This window comes from Meleagris gallopavo, chromosome 1 (genome assembly GCF_000146605.3).
Source record: "Meleagris gallopavo isolate NT-WF06-2002-E0010 breed Aviagen turkey brand Nicholas breeding stock chromosome 1, Turkey_5.1, whole genome shotgun sequence".
NCBI lineage: Eukaryota > Metazoa > Chordata > Aves > Galliformes > Phasianidae > Meleagris > Meleagris gallopavo.
The window spans coordinates 41,189,087-41,210,354 of record NC_015011.2 but is presented as its reverse complement, the minus strand read 5'-3'; the positions used below and the strand labels follow the sequence as shown (position 1 = coordinate 41,210,354).

General features: G+C 33.0%; 1 protein-coding gene and 1 long non-coding RNA gene across 7 annotated transcripts in view; one reads left to right on the top strand and one right to left on the bottom strand.

Annotated features, from left to right (window-relative positions):
* CEP290 (centrosomal protein 290) overlaps positions 1–21,268 on the top strand; it is a 52,430-nt gene that overhangs the window by 20,734 nt on the left and 10,428 nt on the right. For all 6 annotated transcript variants that reach the window (XM_019613637.2, XM_031553811.1, XM_019613634.2 and 3 more), the window contains 22 exons: positions 281–383; positions 1,383–1,613; positions 2,107–2,280; positions 2,936–3,047; positions 4,088–4,293; positions 6,258–6,409; positions 7,179–7,290; positions 8,034–8,489; positions 9,300–9,464; positions 9,695–9,802; positions 9,890–10,024; positions 10,545–10,811; positions 11,879–11,986; positions 12,523–12,722; positions 13,593–13,806; positions 14,012–14,149; positions 14,235–14,456; positions 15,016–15,132; positions 16,430–16,575; positions 17,559–17,714; positions 18,548–18,671; positions 20,959–21,093. In XM_019613637.2, coding sequence (XP_019469182.1) covers positions 281–383; positions 1,383–1,613; positions 2,107–2,280; positions 2,936–3,047; positions 4,088–4,293; positions 6,258–6,409; positions 7,179–7,290; positions 8,034–8,489; positions 9,300–9,464; positions 9,695–9,802; positions 9,890–10,024; positions 10,545–10,811; positions 11,879–11,986; positions 12,523–12,722; positions 13,593–13,806; positions 14,012–14,149; positions 14,235–14,456; positions 15,016–15,132; positions 16,430–16,575; positions 17,559–17,714; positions 18,548–18,671; positions 20,959–21,093 — 3,781 coding nt within the window. The remainder of the gene's footprint in view (positions 1–280; positions 384–1,382; positions 1,614–2,106; positions 2,281–2,935; positions 3,048–4,087; positions 4,294–6,257; positions 6,410–7,178; positions 7,291–8,033; positions 8,490–9,299; positions 9,465–9,694; positions 9,803–9,889; positions 10,025–10,544; positions 10,812–11,878; positions 11,987–12,522; positions 12,723–13,592; positions 13,807–14,011; positions 14,150–14,234; positions 14,457–15,015; positions 15,133–16,429; positions 16,576–17,558; positions 17,715–18,547; positions 18,672–20,958; positions 21,094–21,268) is intronic.
* The window catches only part of LOC116216730, a 4,595-nt gene continuing 1,246 nt past the window's right edge, over positions 17,920–21,268 (bottom strand). The window contains exons 2-3 of the long non-coding RNA XR_004160046.1: positions 19,790–19,876; positions 17,920–18,384 (exon numbers count right to left, since the gene is read on the bottom strand). This is a non-coding gene — a long non-coding RNA (uncharacterized LOC116216730). The remainder of the gene's footprint in view (positions 18,385–19,789; positions 19,877–21,268) is intronic.

Genomic DNA, 21,268 nt, shown 5'->3' with positions numbered 1-21,268 from the left:
TGGACCTCTGATGCTGATCTTGGATATGAGGATTCTAAGTTTAATTTTGCCTATTTCCTGAGGGAAATTGTTAATCTAGCTGCAACCCAAACAGAGGAGATAAGTTTTCAGTTTTCAGTTATCCACCTATACGTTATAATACCTTTAAAAATTACATTATTGCTTTTAAAAAGATAATAATCTTGGTTTGCAGTATTTCAGTGTTGCTGGCTTAGATACAGTTTTGAAAATCACCAAGTGCTTCATGATTCTGAATGAATGTATTTAATTACTGTTTTAGAGAAAAGGAAAACTGGCAGAAAGAATCAGAAGAAATGAAACAGGAAAAGAAAAAGCTGGAGGAGCAAAAAGAACAAGATGCTACAAAAATAAAGGAATACTCTGTAAGTACTTTTGTTGCTTCCTCTTTAAAAACATATTGATAAGTAGAAGCTAATAAAGAGTGATTATAAAACAGTACTATCATTTATTAGAATAGCAAAATGTTGCACAGGGAAAATCTGCTCAATTCAAATCTAATCAGAAGGGAAATTATTTATTTATTATTGAAATGTAATTAACTGTCAGGGAACTGTACATTCAGTATCAAGAATACAAAAAGTAAACTATACTATTATATTGTTAAGACACCTATAGCATTTTACTGTAGGCCTAAAAAGCAGAAAGCATGCTAGTTGTTAGGAACTAGATTTTTGAATCGCTTCAGGCCTCCAGGAGGCACAAGAAGGACTACTCTTCTTCATTAGGGTTGGAGAAATCTGGGATTTTTACAGCTCCAGTTCCTTTTCCCTGTCTTCTTGGCTGATGTGTACAACAGTAAAGCTGAAGCTCAAGTGTCTTCTGTGACCTGAGTCACTGTAGTTTCTTTCCACAGCCCCTCCAGGATTTATATATGCGTACAAACATGTGCACACACGAATGTACCTATGAGAGCGCAGAGATCATGTGGTTACTTTACAGATCTTAGTTCTGAAAATACGGGTCTCAAAGCAGGTCATTATTAGTGTTTGTTAAGTACTATGCTAATTTTATTTAGTCTAGAAGATAATTCAAAAACATTTTATTATGATTAGAAATATATAAGGTTAGTAAAAGAATGAAAACAGATGAATCCGTAGAGAATTATTTTATTCTAAGTTTGGAAACTATTCTTCAGAAATTAATGACTTCGAAGATTTAGATTTTTTCTTTCCTTGTATGTTTATGCATATATTTAGTCTGCATGTATATTTTACTACAAAACTAAATTATTTCAGATTAATGGAATTATTAAAATTAGTTTTGAAAATGTATTTTTACAAAGGAAACTTGTCAACATCAATGGATTTGAATTCTACCATATATCTGTACAAGATTCTTGTTAAAAAAAAGTATTTTTACAGAATTTACTCAGTGCACTTGAGCTGGATCCAGATGAAACAAAAAAATGGCTTGCAGAAAATAATAGAAAAATAACTGTTTTACGCGTTAATGAAAGGTCCTTAACAAGGCAGTATACCACTCTACTTGAGATAGAACGACGTCTTAGAAAAGAAAATGAGAAATTGAAGAGTGAAATTACACATATGGAGACTGCAGTTGAAGGGAAGATTGGACATTTGCAACGATTCAAGGTATATTTTACTTTTACAGTTTGGCTGTAAATATACTTTTTTAAAAAACTTGAGCAGTACTCGTTTGTTGAATACTTCATGTAAGTGCTTGCTCAATGCTGTTTTGTCAAAGCATTCTTTGTATAATATGAGATCTGTTTTCTTCTTCTGAAATAGCTTCAATAAGTTCTTTATATTGACAGTGTCATATGAAATCATATCACACTTCTTGGCCCTTCAAGTTGATAGCACCTGCATTAAGCCATCTTTATAAAGTATGTTTTTACAAATGTGTCATGATGTAGAGGTAACTAATGATAGAATCATCTGGACAGTTCTGTACCAGCAAAATTTTGTCAGTGTTTGTTGGAAACAGTGCATAAAGATGTATATTAATGTAGTAAGTTAAAACAGTATCATATTCTAACATTGTAATAACTATTATTCTCTTTTTCTTTGAAGTAATTTTTATCTAGTAAATCTCATTAACTCATTATATTGATTATTTTCATAGGAAATGGCTAGCTTCAAGATTGCAGCTCTACAAAAAGTGTTGGATGGTAGTGTTCCACTGTCTGAACTAGAACTGGCTAATAAGCAGTATAATGCATTAACTGCTAAATACAGAGATATGTTACAAAAAGATAATTTGCTCGTCCAGCGGACAACAAACATGGAACACATGGAGGTAAAGTCTGTGTTACCTTTGAGCCTTAAGGTTCAAAATTACACCTCACTGTACTTTGATTCTGCTTTTTTTTTTTCTGCTGGGTTAATAGAAAGACAGAACTTGTCTTCTGTAGCATTGCAAGTCCTAACACTAAAATTACAAGTTAAAACATTTCTATGATGAATATGAGATGTTGGAGCAAGTCCAATTATTACTATTTTAATTTGTTTACTGGTAATTTGTCAGTGTATTAAGAAACATGAAAAGTCCCAGCTTTCATTCCACGCTTAAAAGGTTCTTTAATTTGTTGCTGGTATTGTTTTTGATCAATCTCAAACATGTACTTAGGTGCAAAATGAAATATCCTCCAGAAGTACTTCTCCTCTTCCTGCTGGAAATGATATGCTTAATATGACAAACTTAGACCATCTAGAATTAGACATAGAAATCTAGGAACCAAAGTCACTGTAATGCTAAATATTTGTGGTAGTGGTAATTTGATAGTAAAATTCAACAGAAAAAGCTTATGAGGTAACTTAAGCTATTCTGTTCCAAAACATAAATTTGTTGTACTTACGTAAAATGTGTTAATTTTAGATTTTATAGATAATAAACATCAAGTCTGCTAAAGTTTAATAGTTTGCTGTTATGTTGCAAATTTTCTGTCATGTAGCATGAAAATGAATCCTTAAAAGCACAGATCAATTTCTTGAATAAGGAACTGGAAATCACAAAAGAGAAACTTCATACTATAGAACAGGCTTGGGAACAAATGACTAAACTGGGTAAGTATGGAGGTCGAATTGCAACATTAAAAAACAAATGGTTCTGTTTAAAAGTTGTATTTTACAATGTTTTAAAATTCATGTATCTGTTTTAAGAAAAAAGTCAACATTATTTTGTATCTTGCATTATAATAGTCTTCATTTTTTCAAATAATTTCTGTGTGATTTTTTTTCTTCTTTTGTTTGGTTTCATTTTACTTACCTATTCTACCAAACCCAGATTGTTTTCTTCCTCTGGAAACTATTTTGCATTGACTTTTGGATAGTTGGGTCAAGAGTTTAAAAGACAGAACTTGCAAAGCTATATCTACTGATTTTATTTTTTTATTTTTTTCTAACTCAGTTGTCAGTTAAAGTACTTCATTGGTGGTCAGAAAATGATCTCTTTTTTCTGGATTCATGTTCTGAAACAAAATGTTTTTTCTTAATTATATTTTACATCTGTTCTCATTATTCAAGAAGAACTCATTCAGTTATTTTTCTTTCAAAGATTTTTAATTAAATTTCTTGAAGATTTACCAGCTGAAGAAAAACGAAGTAAATGCTGAAAGCAGTTGTTAGTTTTCTAACCACAGTTGCAGATACACACATTTAAAATGGATAATAATATTTTATCCTGATCAGATATTTAAAAAATGTAATAAGGCAATACTTTTCAAATAGCTGTGCCTCCAGTTTAAAAATCAGTATAGCATCATAGAATGGCTTGGGTTGGAAGGGACCTCAAGGATCATCAAATTCCAACCCACCTACCACAGGCAGTGTTGCCAGCTGCTAGGTTAGTACTAGACCAGGCTGCCCAGGGCCCCACCCAATCTGGTCTTAAACACCTCCAGGGATGGGACATCCACAGCCTCTCTAGGCAACCTGTTCCAGCATCTCACCACTCTCTCAGTAAAACATTTCTCTGACATCTAATCTAATGTATGTTTAGATAAAGTTTATATAAGAAGGATAAAGAGAGACTCCTTCAAGATGTAAATAATTTTCTTAGTTGAATCAGCCTGTGTATTCTGTAATGTAAATATTTTTGAATATAGGGGATGACAGTGCCATGGACAAGGCAACGAAAGCAATAACCAACAGTGAGATTTCATCAATTTCTAAGAAAATTGCCATGTTAGAAATGAAGGAACTAAATGAAAGACAGAGAGCAGAACATTCTCAACATATGTATGAACAGTTAAGGAATACTTTAAAGCAAGTAGAAGAACGCAATTTCGAATTGGAAACAAAGTTTGCTGAGGTAAGTGTGTTCAGAATTAACAACATAATTTGACACACATTAGAAGCATTTACTTGAGTTTTTTGAAAAGTATTACTCAGTTATGTATCATTTTGACTGACAAATTTATGATGCAAAATACAGATGCCTTTTATAAGCTGCAAATTTGCATGACTGAACATCTGTTAAAAAACATAAATACTGACCATTTATTTCAAATAACATTTGTTCTCTATAAAACACATGATGAGCAGTTTGACATAGTTTTCTAGTTTATCAGGAGACTCACAGGAAGAAGCCTATTCTTCACCCGTTTCTTATGTCTAATTCATACAATCTTCTCTGCTAATTTTCCTCTTATTATTGATTTCAATTGTTAGAGCTTTGTAAGTGAATGTCATGATTCTTTTGCAGACTATGTTCTTATGTGACATGCCAAGAATTTTCTGTAATACAGGCATAGAAGTAATGTGCTGTTGAAGCTGATGATCCTTATAATTACTTGTTACATCAGATTTAATCTTGGTGGATTTCTTTGTCTGCAGTATTTCTATTTAAAGTTTGTTTTATAAATTCATTATTTAATAGTAGGAGACTTTATTCAATTTTTTAAATTCTAATTTTTCTGATATTCTTAGAGCCTCTTGTGATGGAATAATTTCTTCTTTTTCATTAATAGCTCAGGCATTTTCTCAGGTAATTAATGAAAACTGCGCTATCACTTTGAGAACAGGAAATCTTCACATTCTAAACTCATAAATCTCTTTCAATGTGACCTTGTTTTCTTACCCTTTTCACAGTTCCCATAAGAACATCTATTTGAGTAGTTTGATTTTTTTTCAGAGTACTGCCTCAAATATATGAAATCCAGATAATAAGATATACCAAATGGTTTTGTTTGTTTAGGAAATTAATTATTTTCTTAATCATAGAATCACCAAAGTTGAAGAGACCTCCAAGATCACCTACTCCGACTGTCCACCTACCACCAATATTTTCCCACTAAATCATGTCCCTCAGTACAACAACTAAACATTTCTTGAACACTTCCAGGGATGGTGACTCAACTACCTTCCTGGGGAGCCTGTTCCAGTGCTTGACCACTCTTTCAGAGATAAATTTTTTGTAATATCCTACTTGAACCTCCCCTTGGTGCAACTTAAGGCCATTCCCTCTTGTCCTATCACTAGTTATACTGGAGAAGTATCAGATCACCACCTTACCGCAACCTCCTTTCAGGTAGCTATAGATAAGCTATATAGATAAGATATATAGATAAGGTCTTCCCTGAGCCTCCTCTTCTCCAGACAGAACAGTCCCAGTTCCATCAGCCTCTCTTTGTAAGACTTGTGCTTATTATTTTATTGATGAGTTGTATCAAATTAATCTGCAAGAACTGTATTTGGTAAATTAATTCCTAAGGTTCTGTGTGTCCCGTAATGCTTTTCATGTGTCCCATCTTTCCTAATGCTCTTTGATGTGATACTGTGTTTACTCAATATTTAACAATCAGGTTGTTGATAAAGGTGTTTTTAAAAAAGAACAAAACAAATATGGTATTAGGACTCTGAACAGTTATTGCCAGTATTTCTGTTATCGATCCCAATATGCTGCACAGTAAATTAAATATGTAAGTAAAACAGTTCATTTCCTAAAGAGCTTATAGTTTTACTATTTTTTTTCTTTTTTTTCTTTTAAAAGCAAGATCTTTGTTGGAACGATTTTAAGAAAATTCACTAATTAAAATAGGGTTTAATTTAGAAATCTGTTCCACGCTGATCTGTATATCTCCCCCTAAATGCATGCAATGCTGTGAACAAAAATATGTTTAAGCAGAGAGAAAATAAACTAGTTTTCAAATGTGGCTGAACAGTGTTTTGTAATGCCTTTAAAAGAAGTTACTTTGGGCACTTTGTTTTCTTTGCAGGTTTGGGATCAGTTGTGTGCTTACAATATCGTTCTCTTTTTTTGCTTCTTTTTTTAAGCTCACCAAAATCAATCTTGAGGCACAGAAAGTGGAACAGGAATTAAGAGATGAACTGTCAAATAGTGTAAGTAAGTCAGTGAGTGATGCAGACAGACGACAAATCATGGACCTAGAGAAGCGTGAGATGGAGCTCAAGATGGAAGTATCGAAGTAAGTGCGGAGGTAACAAATAAATAATGCAGTGCTTGGATTTGTGAAAAACAACTACAACAACAAAAAACTGTACTGGCTCAAATACTTGCATATAACACTTTTCAATGTTTGATTTTTTTTTGCATTTATATATGCCAAATTTAGAATGGAAATTAAGTGTTTAATTCATTTTTTTTGACTCGTGATTTGAACAAGGAATTAAATGCTGGCTTGGATAGATAATCATAAGCGTGTCCTAAAATATTAATTGCTAACATGTTTAAACAAATTAGTTAAGGTTTTTTTCCTGTTTCTATGCCACAACCATCCACAACAAATAACATAATCCTGCTATCTTCCTAAATTAGCAAAGTCTGTGGATATGTGCAGTGATTCTGATGCTGAAAATGGGGCATTAGACTTGGGGAAGCAGAGAATGTAATAGAGAGTGAATCCTGGTGCGCATTTACATCTTGAACTGGGAGGGAGACAGAGAAGGAGAGAAGTACTTCAAGGAAAAACCATGACTTTGTTTTCTTTGAGAAGATTACTGGTAGGAAACTTACAGGAAAAATCCATCATAAAAGGTGAGAAGCAATACAAAAGAATTTTTCTAACAAGATTCCTGAGCAGTAAAGAAGAGTGCTGAAAAGCACTGAAAAACAAACTTCAAATATTTGATAGGAGGGTACAAAATAAACATCTTTTCTTAGCATGTTCAGTGTAGAAAAACTAACAAGTTATTAGGTGGTTTGAAGCAACACAATGCTCTTGTTTTTCCTGTAAGGTTGAGAGAACTGTCTGATGTTGCAAGAATGCAAGTTGAAGCTCTAGAGGCACGTCAGCAATGCAGAGAGAAGGAAGTGGAATCTCTTAGAATGCAAGTTTTAGACTGTCAGGTACAGCAATATTAATGTTTATTAGCACTCTGCTTTGAATTTTTTTTTTTCTCGGGGCAAGGAAGAAATGAAATAATTTTACAGTAAATGAGGAACCTGTGAAAGTATTTCAGAAGGATCTTACCAAACCAATCCTTTGTTCATACCCTTTCAGGAATTTTGTGTATTTACTTTCATAATTGTGTATATATTTTTTTTCATTTCTAGTTGTACAGCTAAAAAAAAAAAAAGACCCTGAGCTTATTTCTATGTTATTTACATATATGCCTATGTAATTAATAAGGGTCAATTTTTAAACAGAAAATCAAGAGTGTTGGTAGTGTTTTTTTATGTTTTTATTTTTATGAGACAGGCTTTGACTTGTGAAGCTTGAAGATAAAGCTCGCTATCTTTTTCTGTTACAAGCTAAAACAATTTCTTGGGATTGCCTCTGTCTTCTAGAATGGTTTCAATCCCTGGATATAACACTTCTGCTGGCTTTTATGTTATTATATTCGGTTTGCTTTTCTTCCCTACTCCTTGGTATTTTGGAAGGAAACAGTTTTTAAGATTGGTATCTGAAAAAGTCTACTTTAAACATATGGCTGTATTAATAAGATTGGGAAAATAAAAAGTTTTTTTTAGAGGCTTGTATCTGTGGAATAAAAATCATGCAATATATAAAATACAAAAGGTAATAGCTGCATTAATACACTCCATTAATATACCTGAAAAATTATTTTGATCTATAATTTTTTTCTTAGGCACAGTCTGATGAAAAAGCAATTATTGCTAAACTGCATCAGCGTATCATAGCCCTTCAAGACAGTGAATCCATTGCTATAGGCAAGTTGGAGACTCTAAAATTGAAACTAAAGAAAGTGGAAATCCACAATCTGCATTTAGAGCAGAAACTTAATGACAAAGAGCATGCCTTATATTTTGCCCGACTGGAAGGAAGGAATAGAGCAAAACATCTACGACAGACAGTTCAGTCTTTGCGGAGACAGTTTAGTGGGGCTCTACCTTTAGCACAACAAGAAAAATTCTCGAGGACAATGATTCAGCTACAAAGTGACAAACTGAAAATCCTAGAAGAAGTCCAGCGTGCCCAGCAGGACCGTCGAAATGCAGAAAACAGAGCACTGGAGGTGGAGTTGAAGCTGAAAAGTTTGGAAGAGTTATTAAATGCATTGAAGGATACGAGAGGAGCTCAGAAGGTTTGCTTTCTTACAGCTTTGAGTAGCAATCTGAATCTAATTTAGCATTTATGCTAAATTTCATTTCAGTGTGTTTCCTGAACCTCTGTTTAATGTAGAGCTTCAAGATCTCAAAATGTACTGTGTCAGAATAAGACAGCTGTCATTATTGTTTTTCCTATTTTAAAAAAGTAGCAACATGATTAGTTATTTGCTGTGTAAAAGTCAGTGCAGTCAGAGTTACTAATTTTCTTTTTCTAATTAAGTGGCATAGGAAATAGGGTCTTACTGTGAATTAAATTGCATTAAATTTAATTAAATTATGAATTAAATTAAATTATGCACTAAATTAAATTAAATGCAGAGTAATATTCTGAAGTTCTGTTACATGAGCTTGTACTGAAATCTTTGCTACAAATTCCTGACTTCTAAATAGATCCAAGGGAAGTATGCTCAGAAATGTTATTATAGCCATATAATTCTACTTAGCCGTATTTTGCTATTGTAAAAATACTGCTTTGCAATTTGAATAAGGCATTCTCACTTCTCTTCCAAATCCCTGTGTAGTTGGTTAGGTCATTTGAAAATTATTTAGAGAGAGGTTTTAGTCAGCGTGGGTGAAACATTTTGCCTATCCAATTGTCTTTTGTGCTTTTCATAATTCCTTTTGCAGTTCATAATCTTACCATGGTGCCTCATTCAAAGGAAGAAACTTAAAAAGGCAGAATATTTCCCTTGCTTAGATAAATGCTGCCCTTCCTCAAAGTGTAACTGCATCTAGGTGGCTTGTAGGCTTGGTAGATGATAATACTGTTTCTCTTTCATTATTAGGTAATAGAATGGCATATGAAGATGGAGGAACTCCATCTGCAGGAACTTAAACTCAATCGAGAATTAGTCAAGCAAAAGGAAGAGATGAAGTATTTGCATAACATAATTTCGGAATACGAATGCACAATCAATAATTTGGAAGAAGAAGTTGTGCAGCAGAACAAGGTATGCATTTCTGCATACTACTTGAAAAACAGCATATTCTTTAAGTGATTTTGAAGTTATTCTTGGTAGTAAGATTTGCAACAGATGTTTTTATCATAGTTCTGTAATAATTTTTAATAGCAAATGGGCTATTAGAATAGCACTTCATCTTTTTTTTTTCTGTTTAAGTTGGTTATAAATTCTCCATTGCCTTTAATAAGTAAAATGCTTTTATCAAACATTTGTTACAGTTTCACGAAGAAAGGCAAATGGCATGGGACCAGAGGGAATTAGAATTGCAGCGCCAATTAGACGTATATGATCAGCAACAGAATGAAATACTTAGTACTGCACTAAAGGTACACGCATTGAATTAATTATAAATAAATTAAGAAGCACATTTTTCAGAGCTGTTGTATAATATGAATACAAATTTTTCTGTACAGTGTGAAGAGGCAACAGGATCGGTTCCAGACCCTAGTTTGCCCCTCCCACAACAACTTGAGCTGGCTTTGAGGAAGATTCAGGAGCATGTTCGAACAATTGTGGAAACAAGGGCAACCTGCAAATCACTAGAGGAGGTAATTAAATGTGTAACGTACCATATAAAGGATAAAGGTTGTATTTCTATGTCCATAATTATATTTCTCTAACAAATACCTTTTATGAATGTCCATCAGATGTGTTGATTCCCTTAGAAACATTTTAACTCAGAAAAAATGTAGATAATATATTTATTTGCAGTTATGTAGTTCTTTCAGTTGGGACAGATTATTGGGGAACATTTTTGATTAATTTTTGATTAATTTAGATTATATCTTTACTAGGATAGGATGTTCTTGTACAGCGTTCAGTTTATTAATTTCAAAAACACCACCACATTAGTTTTGATAGTACAAAGTGGGACAGTACAAAGTATGTAAGCAGAAGATACCCTGGAGCTTTCTTGATCTAATAGTAATTCCATACAGCCAAAATTACATACAGAAAACCTTTTGATTGTAAACCCATTTAGACAAATCTTGTTAGATTTTTTAAAATGTAAGCTCTTTTTTTGCAGCATTTGAGTTCTGTGAATTCAATAATTGTTTTCTGTTGTAGAAATTAAAAGAAAAGGAAGCTGCTCTGTGGAAAGCTGAACAAAATGTTTTATCCAGGGATAAAATTATAAGTGAACTTAGACTTCAGTTACCTTCAACGTCAGAAAAAGAGAAAATAATAGCTGAATTATGCAAAAAAGAAGATGATCCAGAGTACCATCATGCAATAAAAATTGCTCATCAAACTATTGCAAATATGCAATTACGATTAAATCAGAAGGAGGAAATGTTAAAAAAATACCAAGATCTGCTTGCTAAAGCAAGAGAGGTATTTATGTTTTGCATAAACTTTTTTTTCCATTTGTAAGGTTTTTGTTGACCTCACTGCTAGTGGAAATTTTTTTTTTTGTCTCAGAACAGAATACTGTTACTTGTTTTGTTTCTTTCTTTTTCTGTAGAAAGTTCATGTATAATTTATTAACTTCTTTAAATAAGAGGTTTGCTTAGTCAAGAGGTTTATGTATATGGTCTATGTCTAGGAATTAAATTAGTATGACAGGAAGATAATAAAAATTTGCTGTGAGAAGTGGACTCCGTTATTCCAGAGACTTTACAAGTATTTGCACCAGTGATCTGTGGACTGCATCTTGTAGTAAATTTGGAAGACATATGAAAGAAAAGCATTTATGGAAAACACACTTCTTAAATATGCTGACATTTAAAATATACTTTTAAAGTATAACCTTGTGTTAAAGCATATTATTGTATTCTTAAAGCAAATTCTATAATTTTTAGATTCTTAAAGCGTATTTTGAAACAATAAACCTTTTGTTTAGGAGATATTTCAAGACTAAAGATGCCTCTGTTTTAGTGTATTTGGATCAGAAGCACATATCTGAAGCATCATTGTTTAGTTAACGTATATAGTTATTTTATCTGAGAAAGATCAAGTTCTAGGATAGGAAATAAAACAGAAGATGCAGTCTTAAGAATGAACCTACTATGCTCTGTCAGGTAGTAGACATTCAACCCATAGCATCACATTAAAATTAGTCTAAACAGCCCTGAAAACTATATAGTATGAATATCACTACCCATAGTGAGACACAGTTGGCGAGGAGCACAAACAGCTTTTGGTGTTTGCTTTCTAGCTCCTGTTCTTTTGCAGTACACTACTTACAATATATTTTAAAACTGTAATAGTCCATTTTTTTCTAGTAGTAAGTGCTGAGAAAAGGGAAAAAAAAAGAAAGGTATAATCATTAACAAGATGAGAAGTCTTTTGAAAAACAGAACTGGAGGAAACGATACTGAGCAATAACTGAAGAATCTATGTGGAGGGTACTTCAGTTCCATGTGCATCAGTAGAATCACATTTTTATTTTGAACTAACAGGAACAAGAGGAAACAGCAAAGAAACATGAAGAAGACATTAGAGCTCTACACCAGAAGTTAGATTTGTGTACTGAGAATTCTCTTAATAAATTGAAACAGACTGCTTTGGTGAGTTATGTGTATTTGTGGGATTAGTGAAGTTGTTCCTATATTTTGAAATTGGTTACTCAAAAGAACAGTTTTATAGTCAAAATTAAGTAATAGTGATGATGAAAAATAAATAGATGGTCAATACAGAAAGAACTTAAGATATTCCTGAATTTGACATTGATGAATTAGAGGACAAGTGTAAAACACAAAGTTTCTGCTTTAGACTATAAGATCATTGTTCTTAATCTAATCTATAGATTTAAAGGGGAAGAAGGGAGGTTTATTTTTTCTTTATTGTTTTCAGTCAGTTGCATTAATTTCATTTTAATGCAGATTTTCCTTTGACAATTGATGATAAGGTGACAGCCATATGTAATTGGTTATTCTGTAGATTTTTCCACCTGCAAAGTTCTTTTCAAAGTAGCATAGGAATTGTATCTCAGTAGATAAATTGCTAGATACTAATGTTTGGTTAGAACTGAATTTAAAATGCATCACTAACTTTTGATTTAAAGCGTAAGGTGTTTATCACACACATTTGTTCTTTTTTACAGGAGTTAATGGAAGATCCTTCTTTATCACTTAACAGCAACAAACACTTCCTCCGTTTAGCTGAAATGGAGCAAACTGTAGTAGAACAGGACAATTCTCTTGCTTCGCTTGTTGGTAAATTAAAGAAAACATCATCTGATTTGGAGAAACAAAAACAGATTACTGTAATGAAAATCAAAGAGTTTGAGACCATCAGAGCCCAGTAAGTTTTTAGACTGTCACCATTAAGTCACCGTTGGTCAGCTATGCATTGCTGTTACTGAAGTGGTCTGTTGAATTGAGCGTATTTTAGCTGATATTTAGGTTTAGCTAAAAAAAATGTAAGAGTTATTATGGTTGGTAAATGTAAACTATTTTTGCTTTGAAGATCTTCATTAAGGCTGATATTGAAAAATGTGGCTTGAGAAAATGTATTTCAGTTATAAACTTCGTGCCATCCAATCAAAAACAAAGTATTTAATTAGTCTTGGTATGGGAGTTGTCTTTAAGGTATTGTTATACTTCCTCTGCACTCTCTACCACCCATTTGAACTTGCTGCCTGACAAGTTTAAACACATGGGAATGTAAGACTTGTTAAAAAGAAAAAAGGATGATGGTTTCCGTAGCAGTCAAGGACAGGAATTAAACTAGAACATTGTTACAGATTGATTTGTCAATTATTCTTGAATAATTTCCTTATTAAGTGGAGACACTCTATGCTAAGATTTTTTTTATTATTATTTTTTATTATTTTTTAAATTTTTTTTGCTATTCTCAAACTGTATACCATTTTTTTACTCATGAGATGGTAAGGCACTGGAACAGGTTGCCCAGAGGATGGATGCCCCATCCCCAGATGCATGCAAGGCTAGACTGGCTGGGGCCTTGGGCAGCCTGACCCAGTGAGAAGTGTCCCTGCCCATGACAAGTGGGTTGGAAATAGATGAGCTTGGATGTCCCGTCCAACCCAGCCCATTCTGTGTTTGTACAATGATTTGTTTTAACAACACAAAATACAACATTGTTGTTTTATTTGAAGTTTGCTAGCTAATAATTAAGCAGTGTGCCCTATTAATGCTTATTTTACATTAGGCTTCAGGAAAAGCACACAGTTGATGTGGAACTACTGAAAGATGAAGCAAATGGATTGAAGAAAGTGCTGTCTCACGTGGAGAAGGAATTAGCCAATGTAAAAGCTGAACTAGAGGCTCAAAAAGAAGCAAATAAGAGAGCACCTACAACAATAATGAAGAGCTTAGTGGAACAGCTGAAGAACCAGTTAGCCCTAAAAGAGAAGCAGCAGAAAGTCAGTCAACAAAAATTACATATCTAGGTCATAAACAAAAATTAATGCTTAAAGTGGCTTAATGTTTAAGAATTATATGTATGCTACAGCAAGAGGTGAAATATAATTGCATAATTTAACATAAAATACAGTTGCATTTTGTTGTTTTCTGATGTTCATATTAGCAGCTTCTTCTGGTATTAGAACTTGCATTTTTTATTTTCAGGCTTTGAGTAAAGCACTTTTGGTACTTCGAGCAGAAATGACTGCTAATGCTGAACAGCAGATAATTTCTGCAGCGTCACAAAAAGAGGCATATATGAACGTTCAGGAGATTGTTGACAGAGAAACAAAGAGGCTCATGGTGAGTACAAGCTAATGTCTTTGTATTCTATTATTATGTATCTGGTATATCTTGATGGTTTGTGTTTGTTTTTTTTTTTCTCTAGACACAAATAGAAGAACTGAATAATCAGATTTCAAAACTTACAGATAACCTTAAACTAAGTAAAAACAGGGAGAGTGCTTTGTTAGATGAAAGGGATGAACTGAACCAAGAACTTCAGAGGAAACAAAAGGCACTTACTAAAATGATGAGAGAAAAAAATGAAATCGAAATGGAAAATGAAGAACTGAAGAAACGGACCAGGAGGCTAACCAGTGGTATTCAGGTAGAAGAAATTTTTTAAACTGTATTTCATCTTGGTCAAGCTTTTATACTAGATGGGCTGGCTTGATGGAGGGTTAACTACCTTTGACAGGCATTGAGACCAATACTCAGTTTAAAATTGTATGTTTGCTATCAGCTGGGTTACACATGAGCTTATTAGTTTTTCCTGTTGGAAGTATGTCTCAAATACACTGAACAGGCTAAAAAATATGTTTTCCTTGTAACAAATTTAAGAATCTGAAGAGATGAATTGCCACTTTTAAAGCTGCTAAGAATGGCTAGCTTGAATTTTGTGATCTTCCTGTCTGCCCTCACTTCTCTGTTCGGAAGTATAACTGTCTCAACTTTGTTTTTGAACTCAACTACTTACTACTGAATTAAGTTTAGAATGCATTTGTTGAATGAATTGTTGAATGAACTGTTGAAGTAAAGATAATTTTTAAAGGATCATTTAGGTTGTAAGCTAATTCTACCAATTGGAATTCAAGTCTTTATTTTTGGTGGGGAGAAAAATACTTAGGTAGTGGTCATTAAACTTTAAGTTGAGAGTAATTTTTCAGAACAGAGTTGGTGAGCAAAATCTGATTGATGAACTTCAGAAGAAAGTTAAGAAATTGGAAAATGAACTTGAGAAGAAGTGTGAAGAAGTAGAAAAAAAAAGTATAAAAGAAGACAAGGTATGTGATGAATACAAATACTGTGGCTTTGAAAGATATCATCCTAAATGTAGGCAGTTCAGCTCTTTCCACTGCCTCCTAAAACAACTGTGAACTAGCCAAACTTGATAAAATCAAAAGCAGTTACATGTCAGTCACTTTTTTGTATTCTGTGTAGAATACAAACAGTAACAAAAGTTACTGTTTGTTGCTTAGTACTAAGTGCTTCTACTTTAATGCTTTCCTGCCCTTTTTGTAGAATTAAAAGTCCACAGGTTGTAGAAAACTAAGATTTTATAGATAGCAGTGAAATTGAGTAAGTAAGTGAAGTTAAATGTTCATTTACAAAATCAGTGCCGTGATAGAAATGTGAAGTACTTGAGGAGCAAAAAGTGTGAAGTGATTATGTGTCTGTAAGTGGTTATTCTTCACAAAAGCAGTCTCCGCTTCCAGGAAGTTATGATCTTCTGGAGATGTGTTCATTTTACAATTTCTCTGCTTGTTATTTTTCCATTTTCAATTACTGGCTTGTCACAGTAATCATTCATACTCTTTACAATATTAAGTATGATTTCAAGACTAAAGTTATGCTTCCAGTTAGTTTGAGATTTTTTTTATATACTTACTGCTTAGTGTTTAAAGACATTTTTCAAAATCTTTTTTTTTCCTCTTTGCAAGAATTTACTTTCTGTCTTTTAGTAACTGTAACTTTAGAGTGAAGACAGGACAGAAAGTACAGGAATGAAATGAAGGAAAGGAAAAATCCAGTGACACAATAAAAAGGTTGTTTACAGGATGATTTTTCAGTAGTCATTTGTGATCACATACATAAAGGTCTTAATTGATGCGTATTTTATAAGCACTTAATTGTAACTGTAAGAAAGTACAGATGAGCAGCTTTGCAGCAGGAACATAAAACCTCCTAGTGAGCTGCAAGGAAAAGGATAGCTGTCCTGTAAATTGGCATAGAAAAGCCCTTCTTTTTCTTTAATTTTACAAACTTCTTTACAAACCTGTAATTTAAATTAAAAGGATATATTTCACAAGTTTGTGTAAGTTTTTTAAAATCTGCCACTTTTTTTTTTTTTTTAAGTGAACATTAAAACGTGAAGATGAATTTGATAATATAACATTAAATTGCATCAGCCTTTTATGCCAGTTACTGCAGCAAGTTTAGAGTATCCAGCTTGGACTGATTATAGTTTGATGTTTCAAATTTAAAAATGTAAAATATGCTGTGCATGGTTTTCCAATCTGTTTGTTTGCTTTAAGAAAACAGTTTGAAAAGAAATACATAATTTGTGTATGTGCTTCACAGACCTCGAAAGAGGAAATAATTAGATGGGAAGAAAGTAAAAAATGGCAAATCAGAATGGAAGGGATGCGGAACAAACTTAAAGAAAAGGAAAAGGAAACCGATACGTTAGCTAAACAGTTCACTACATTGAAGGAACTTTATTCCAAGTGAGTTGTTTTTAATACATTCTGCTACAAAGTGATGGCATAGGAGAAATCCAAATATTTTTGCCACATAATCATACCAGCTCATTACAAGATGGATGCCTACATTAGATACTGCTATTGAGATTAAAGTAATTATTTAATTTTCAGGCAGCAGGCCACTCCTTTAAGTATCCTTTCACTTGCAGAGAAAACACAAGGTTTCTTTTCTTCTACACCTTAGAATTAACTGTCTATGAATGCAACTAATTTATGTGCCTTATTATGCTTCTTGTATATGGTGTTCTGTTGTTTCCCTGTAACAAGTAAAAGTTTCAGCGAGACGGACTGAATCTTACCTCAGTGTTATTGAATCAGACTATTAGAATTGGATAGTGTGCCACTGTTTGTTATGCTACTGCAGTACTGACAATTATAGCATGATGAGACAGAAACTTTTTTAAAACAAAACATAACAAAAAAAACAACCACATTTGTATGGCTTCCATGAAAGTTAAGTTTACTTCAGTACAGTAATGGCAGGATTGCAGTGATGATGGTTGGTGATGACCTCCAAATGATGATGATAGATAGCAGTGAAATTGAGTAAGTAAGTGAAGTTAAATGTTTATTTACAAAATCAGTGCAGTGATAGAAATGTGTAACTGTTAGATTGTTGATTGAAATTGCTTCAAAATGGCATTTGTCTGAGGTTAGAGCAAATCTTTCAGAAATTTAAGATAAAACACAGTCAAGAACAACAAATGACTTGTGACATGTCTGCTGTTAACTTCATGGTCACTATTTTTTCCAATATTTGTGATTTATTTATTTATGTAAAGCAGTCACTATTTGTATGGTAACTTTAATTAACGAAAAGGGTGGTACAGTACAGTGACAAAATAAATTACAAGAATTATTTGAGGTAAGAAATAAATTTTCTCCCAAAGAAAGCAAGTCAGCAAATACAAATAACATTTTAGCTGCTATTTTACTGCATCTTGCAGGACTGAAAAAGAGAAAATTACTCTTCAGAAGAAACTGAAAAATACTGGTGTTACTGTTGACCGTGTTGTTGGAGTAAGAGTTTCTGAGACTGAAAAAGAACTGGAAGAACTAAGGAAACGGAATGTAAATTTAGAAAATGAAGTTGCTCACATGAGGTGAGAGGCATTTCAAGAAAATCTGTAAAAAATATGAAATCATAGAATCATAGAATTGCTCAGGTTGGAAAAGACCTCATAGATCATCAAGTCCAACCACAACCTAACCATACTACCCTAACTAACAGCCTTCTGCTAAATCATGTCCCTGAGCACCACATCCAAATGGTTTTTAAACACATTCAGGGATGGTGACTCAACCCCCTCCCTGTGGAATGTATTCCAGTGCTTAACAACACTTTTGCAAAGAAGTTTTTCTCATCAAAATGAGAAAAGATCTGTGTAAAGATCCATTAGTTCTGTGATACAATAGTGATACAATTAGGAAAAAAGAAAACAAACAAACAAAAAAACAGACTAGGTTGCAAGAGCCCTATGAGTCTATGAGGAACAAACTTAAAGCTTGTGCATGTACAGAGATTATACAACATTGTTTCATTATTTTAAAAGTGAAACAGTTTAAAAAACATACCACTCCTTTTAAGTAACGTTGTAATAATTTCTAGTTGATGAAAGATTCTGGAACTTAGATGTTGTAGTTATGCAGTGTATTCCTAATCATTGTATCCATTATTGCAATGCATAGTGTACCTCAGTAATAGAAGGTGCACACATCTCAAAAGAGCAGATTCCTTTTCCCAAAGTAGGTACTCTTGATTCAGGGGATTAGCTGAAATAGTGTATATGGATAACACTGATTTAGTATGACTAGTCCATTAAAATTAGAAGTTTCAGTCCAGTAATCCAGAATTTCACGTTTGTTTTACATAAAGATATGCTCTTCTGTATTAATAGCCATTTTTTATTTTGGCTTGATTCATTTTTGGATGTAGAACACAGCAAGCAATTCCACGAGATTCTGTTGTAGAAGAATTACATTTAAAAAATCAATACCTTCAGGAAAAGCTTCATGAATTGCAGAGACAGTGTTCAAGAGAGACATATTCTAGGCCCTCGGTAAGCTAATAATATGATTCTATTATCACTGCACCTACTTAACAAAAATATTTATTATCTGTTACTATTCTGTATCATTTGGGAAATTTTATTTCAAATAATCATTGTTCTAAAACAGAATATGAAATACTCCATTTCTTGTATAGAAAAAAAGAACTAGTTTCTGAGTTCTGCAGGTAGAAGCTGAAATTCTCCATTTCCTATTGTGGAGAAATAAGGGATATATATTGTCAAAAATATGAGTCTGCAACTGAGTGACTACTTTATTCACCACGTTGATTGAAAAATGTGGCACGCAGAGTTTGAGGAGATTTTTAGCTGCGTTTCAGTTACATTAGATGTGGTTTGTTCTGCTTTGATTTGTACAAAGTTAACTATATTGTGAATATTGGGTTACTACATTTTTTTAATTCTTCAGGAAATAAATTCAACAGTACAGTCTGTTTCTTTATTTCTTCTTTTGTTTTACTGTCTTCTGCTTTTCTTGCATGCTTCATTCTGTCCTCAACTTGAATTAGAGTACATATTATCAAACTGAACTGAACAAGTCTCTTCCTGTCAGTGTCAATAAAAAGAAGTATTTGAATTACCTCCAAAAGAAATCTGTTTCAAATAGGGATGAAACCAAACATCAGACTAATCTTAGCACTTCTGATAACAATGAAATAGATGAGGAAGCAAGCATACAAAGTTCCTTTGTGCATAATGAAGGCCATGAGGCTACCAGGGATGCAGGCACAGAAGTCAGTCCTGAGCAACAGCATCCTGAAGATAATGAAAAGTGCGAAGACACAGATATTTCTCGGGAAGGATTGAAAAACAACAATACAGCTGAAGATAGTGAAGAGAATTGCACTAATAAAGAAGAAGATGTAACCCAGCCTGAGAATGGAAAAACTAATTTGGAATTTGAAGAGGAGGACAGAAAGCAAGAAATATGCAAGCAATCAAATGTTGATGAAGAAGAAAGTGTAGAAGAGCTTTATCCTGACAGAAGGAGCTGCAATCACTATTATTCGGGAGAACCTTCTAATCAAGTTAATGATGATGAAGGACAAAGAATAAATGTGAATAATGAAATGAATCAACACACCGCAGAGAATAAATGTGAAACTTACCAAAGTGATACAGAGGGAGTTGAAACAACCCCAGAACCCTGTGAAATGCCTGAGGTTTGATACTGTAGCAATCCTCTTGCATTTTTTCTGTAGAAGTGACATAGAATAGTTTTGAATGATCTGCAGTGATATTGAAGTTATTACCCAATGGTCCATAAAAACAAATCTTACACTTTCACAATTCATTTGTATGTCAGTTCACAACTAAGTTGTCAATTCTATAGTTTTGATGCAAAAAGCTTACAAATAATCATAATGATGCATGCAGCCCAGTGATCATTCTTTAGAGACATATGGTGTGATATTACATACATTTAGAAAAAAATGTCCTATATTGAAACAGTACATTATTCATATAATCTTAATAGTGCATTAATAGGTCATATGGTTAATTCCATAATTACTTAAATAAAACCTACAGATTATTGTATCGTCAAAAGGATTTCCTCTTTACTAATATTGGCTAATAATTTTTCATATACCTACACTTGCAATTGGCATGCAAAGTACTTTTTATGTTATAGCCTCTGTGGGTAAAGTCTTAAAATATAGGAACTTATTTGTTCTATGATCTATTTGACCTCATTTAAATTCTTACGCTATATGAAGTATTTAATAAACATATCAGAATATGTCCTTAAAATTAGATTTTGTTCCCAGGTAGTGTCACAGCAGCTTACTATACTCAGCACTTTTTGTGTCTTTTAGAAAAGACAAAAGTTCATTTGTAACCAATAGTTTGATAGCTAATTGTGGTTTGGCAGGTTTTTTTATGAGTTTATGCTCATTTGTAAGCTTTTTGTAAAGGCTAAGCAAGTTTAGAAAATATAAGAAAAATAGTTAGAATCACAGAATGATACAGTCATTAAGGTTGGAAAGGACCTGTAAGATCGCCTAGTCCAACTGTCAGTGCATTGTCACCATGCCCGCTAAACCATGTCCCTAAGACAAAATAGGTTAGATCTTGTTCTTTGGTGATACAACTCAGATCAGTTATATGTCACAAAATTTCTGTGATGAAAAAATTCCAAAAAGATGGCAAACATTTTGTTTTGATTTTTTTTTCTGTGAAAAATACTAATCATCTCTTGCTGTTATCAGCTACAACTGGTGCAGCAAATAGTGTCCTATGATTTAATAATAATATTTTTTTCCTCTGTTTTCTGAAGACATCAGGTGTAGGATCAGATGATCAATATCGAAGAGAACAAGAAGTTCTAAAGGAAAATCTAAGATTATCATCTGAAAACTTTGAGCTAAGATTCCAGCTAGAGCAAGCCAACAGAGATTTGCCAAGACTTAAGGTAACATCTCTTTACTATATGTCCCCTTTAACCTGGCACACGTTAGAGGATTTCTTAAAAAGAAACTGATGTTTGTATATTTTCTGTGTTCCTCATGTTCTTATGTAAGATAAAAGAAAGCTTGATAGAAATTATTAAAAATTTCACTGTAATGGGAATTTTTTTTTTTTAATAA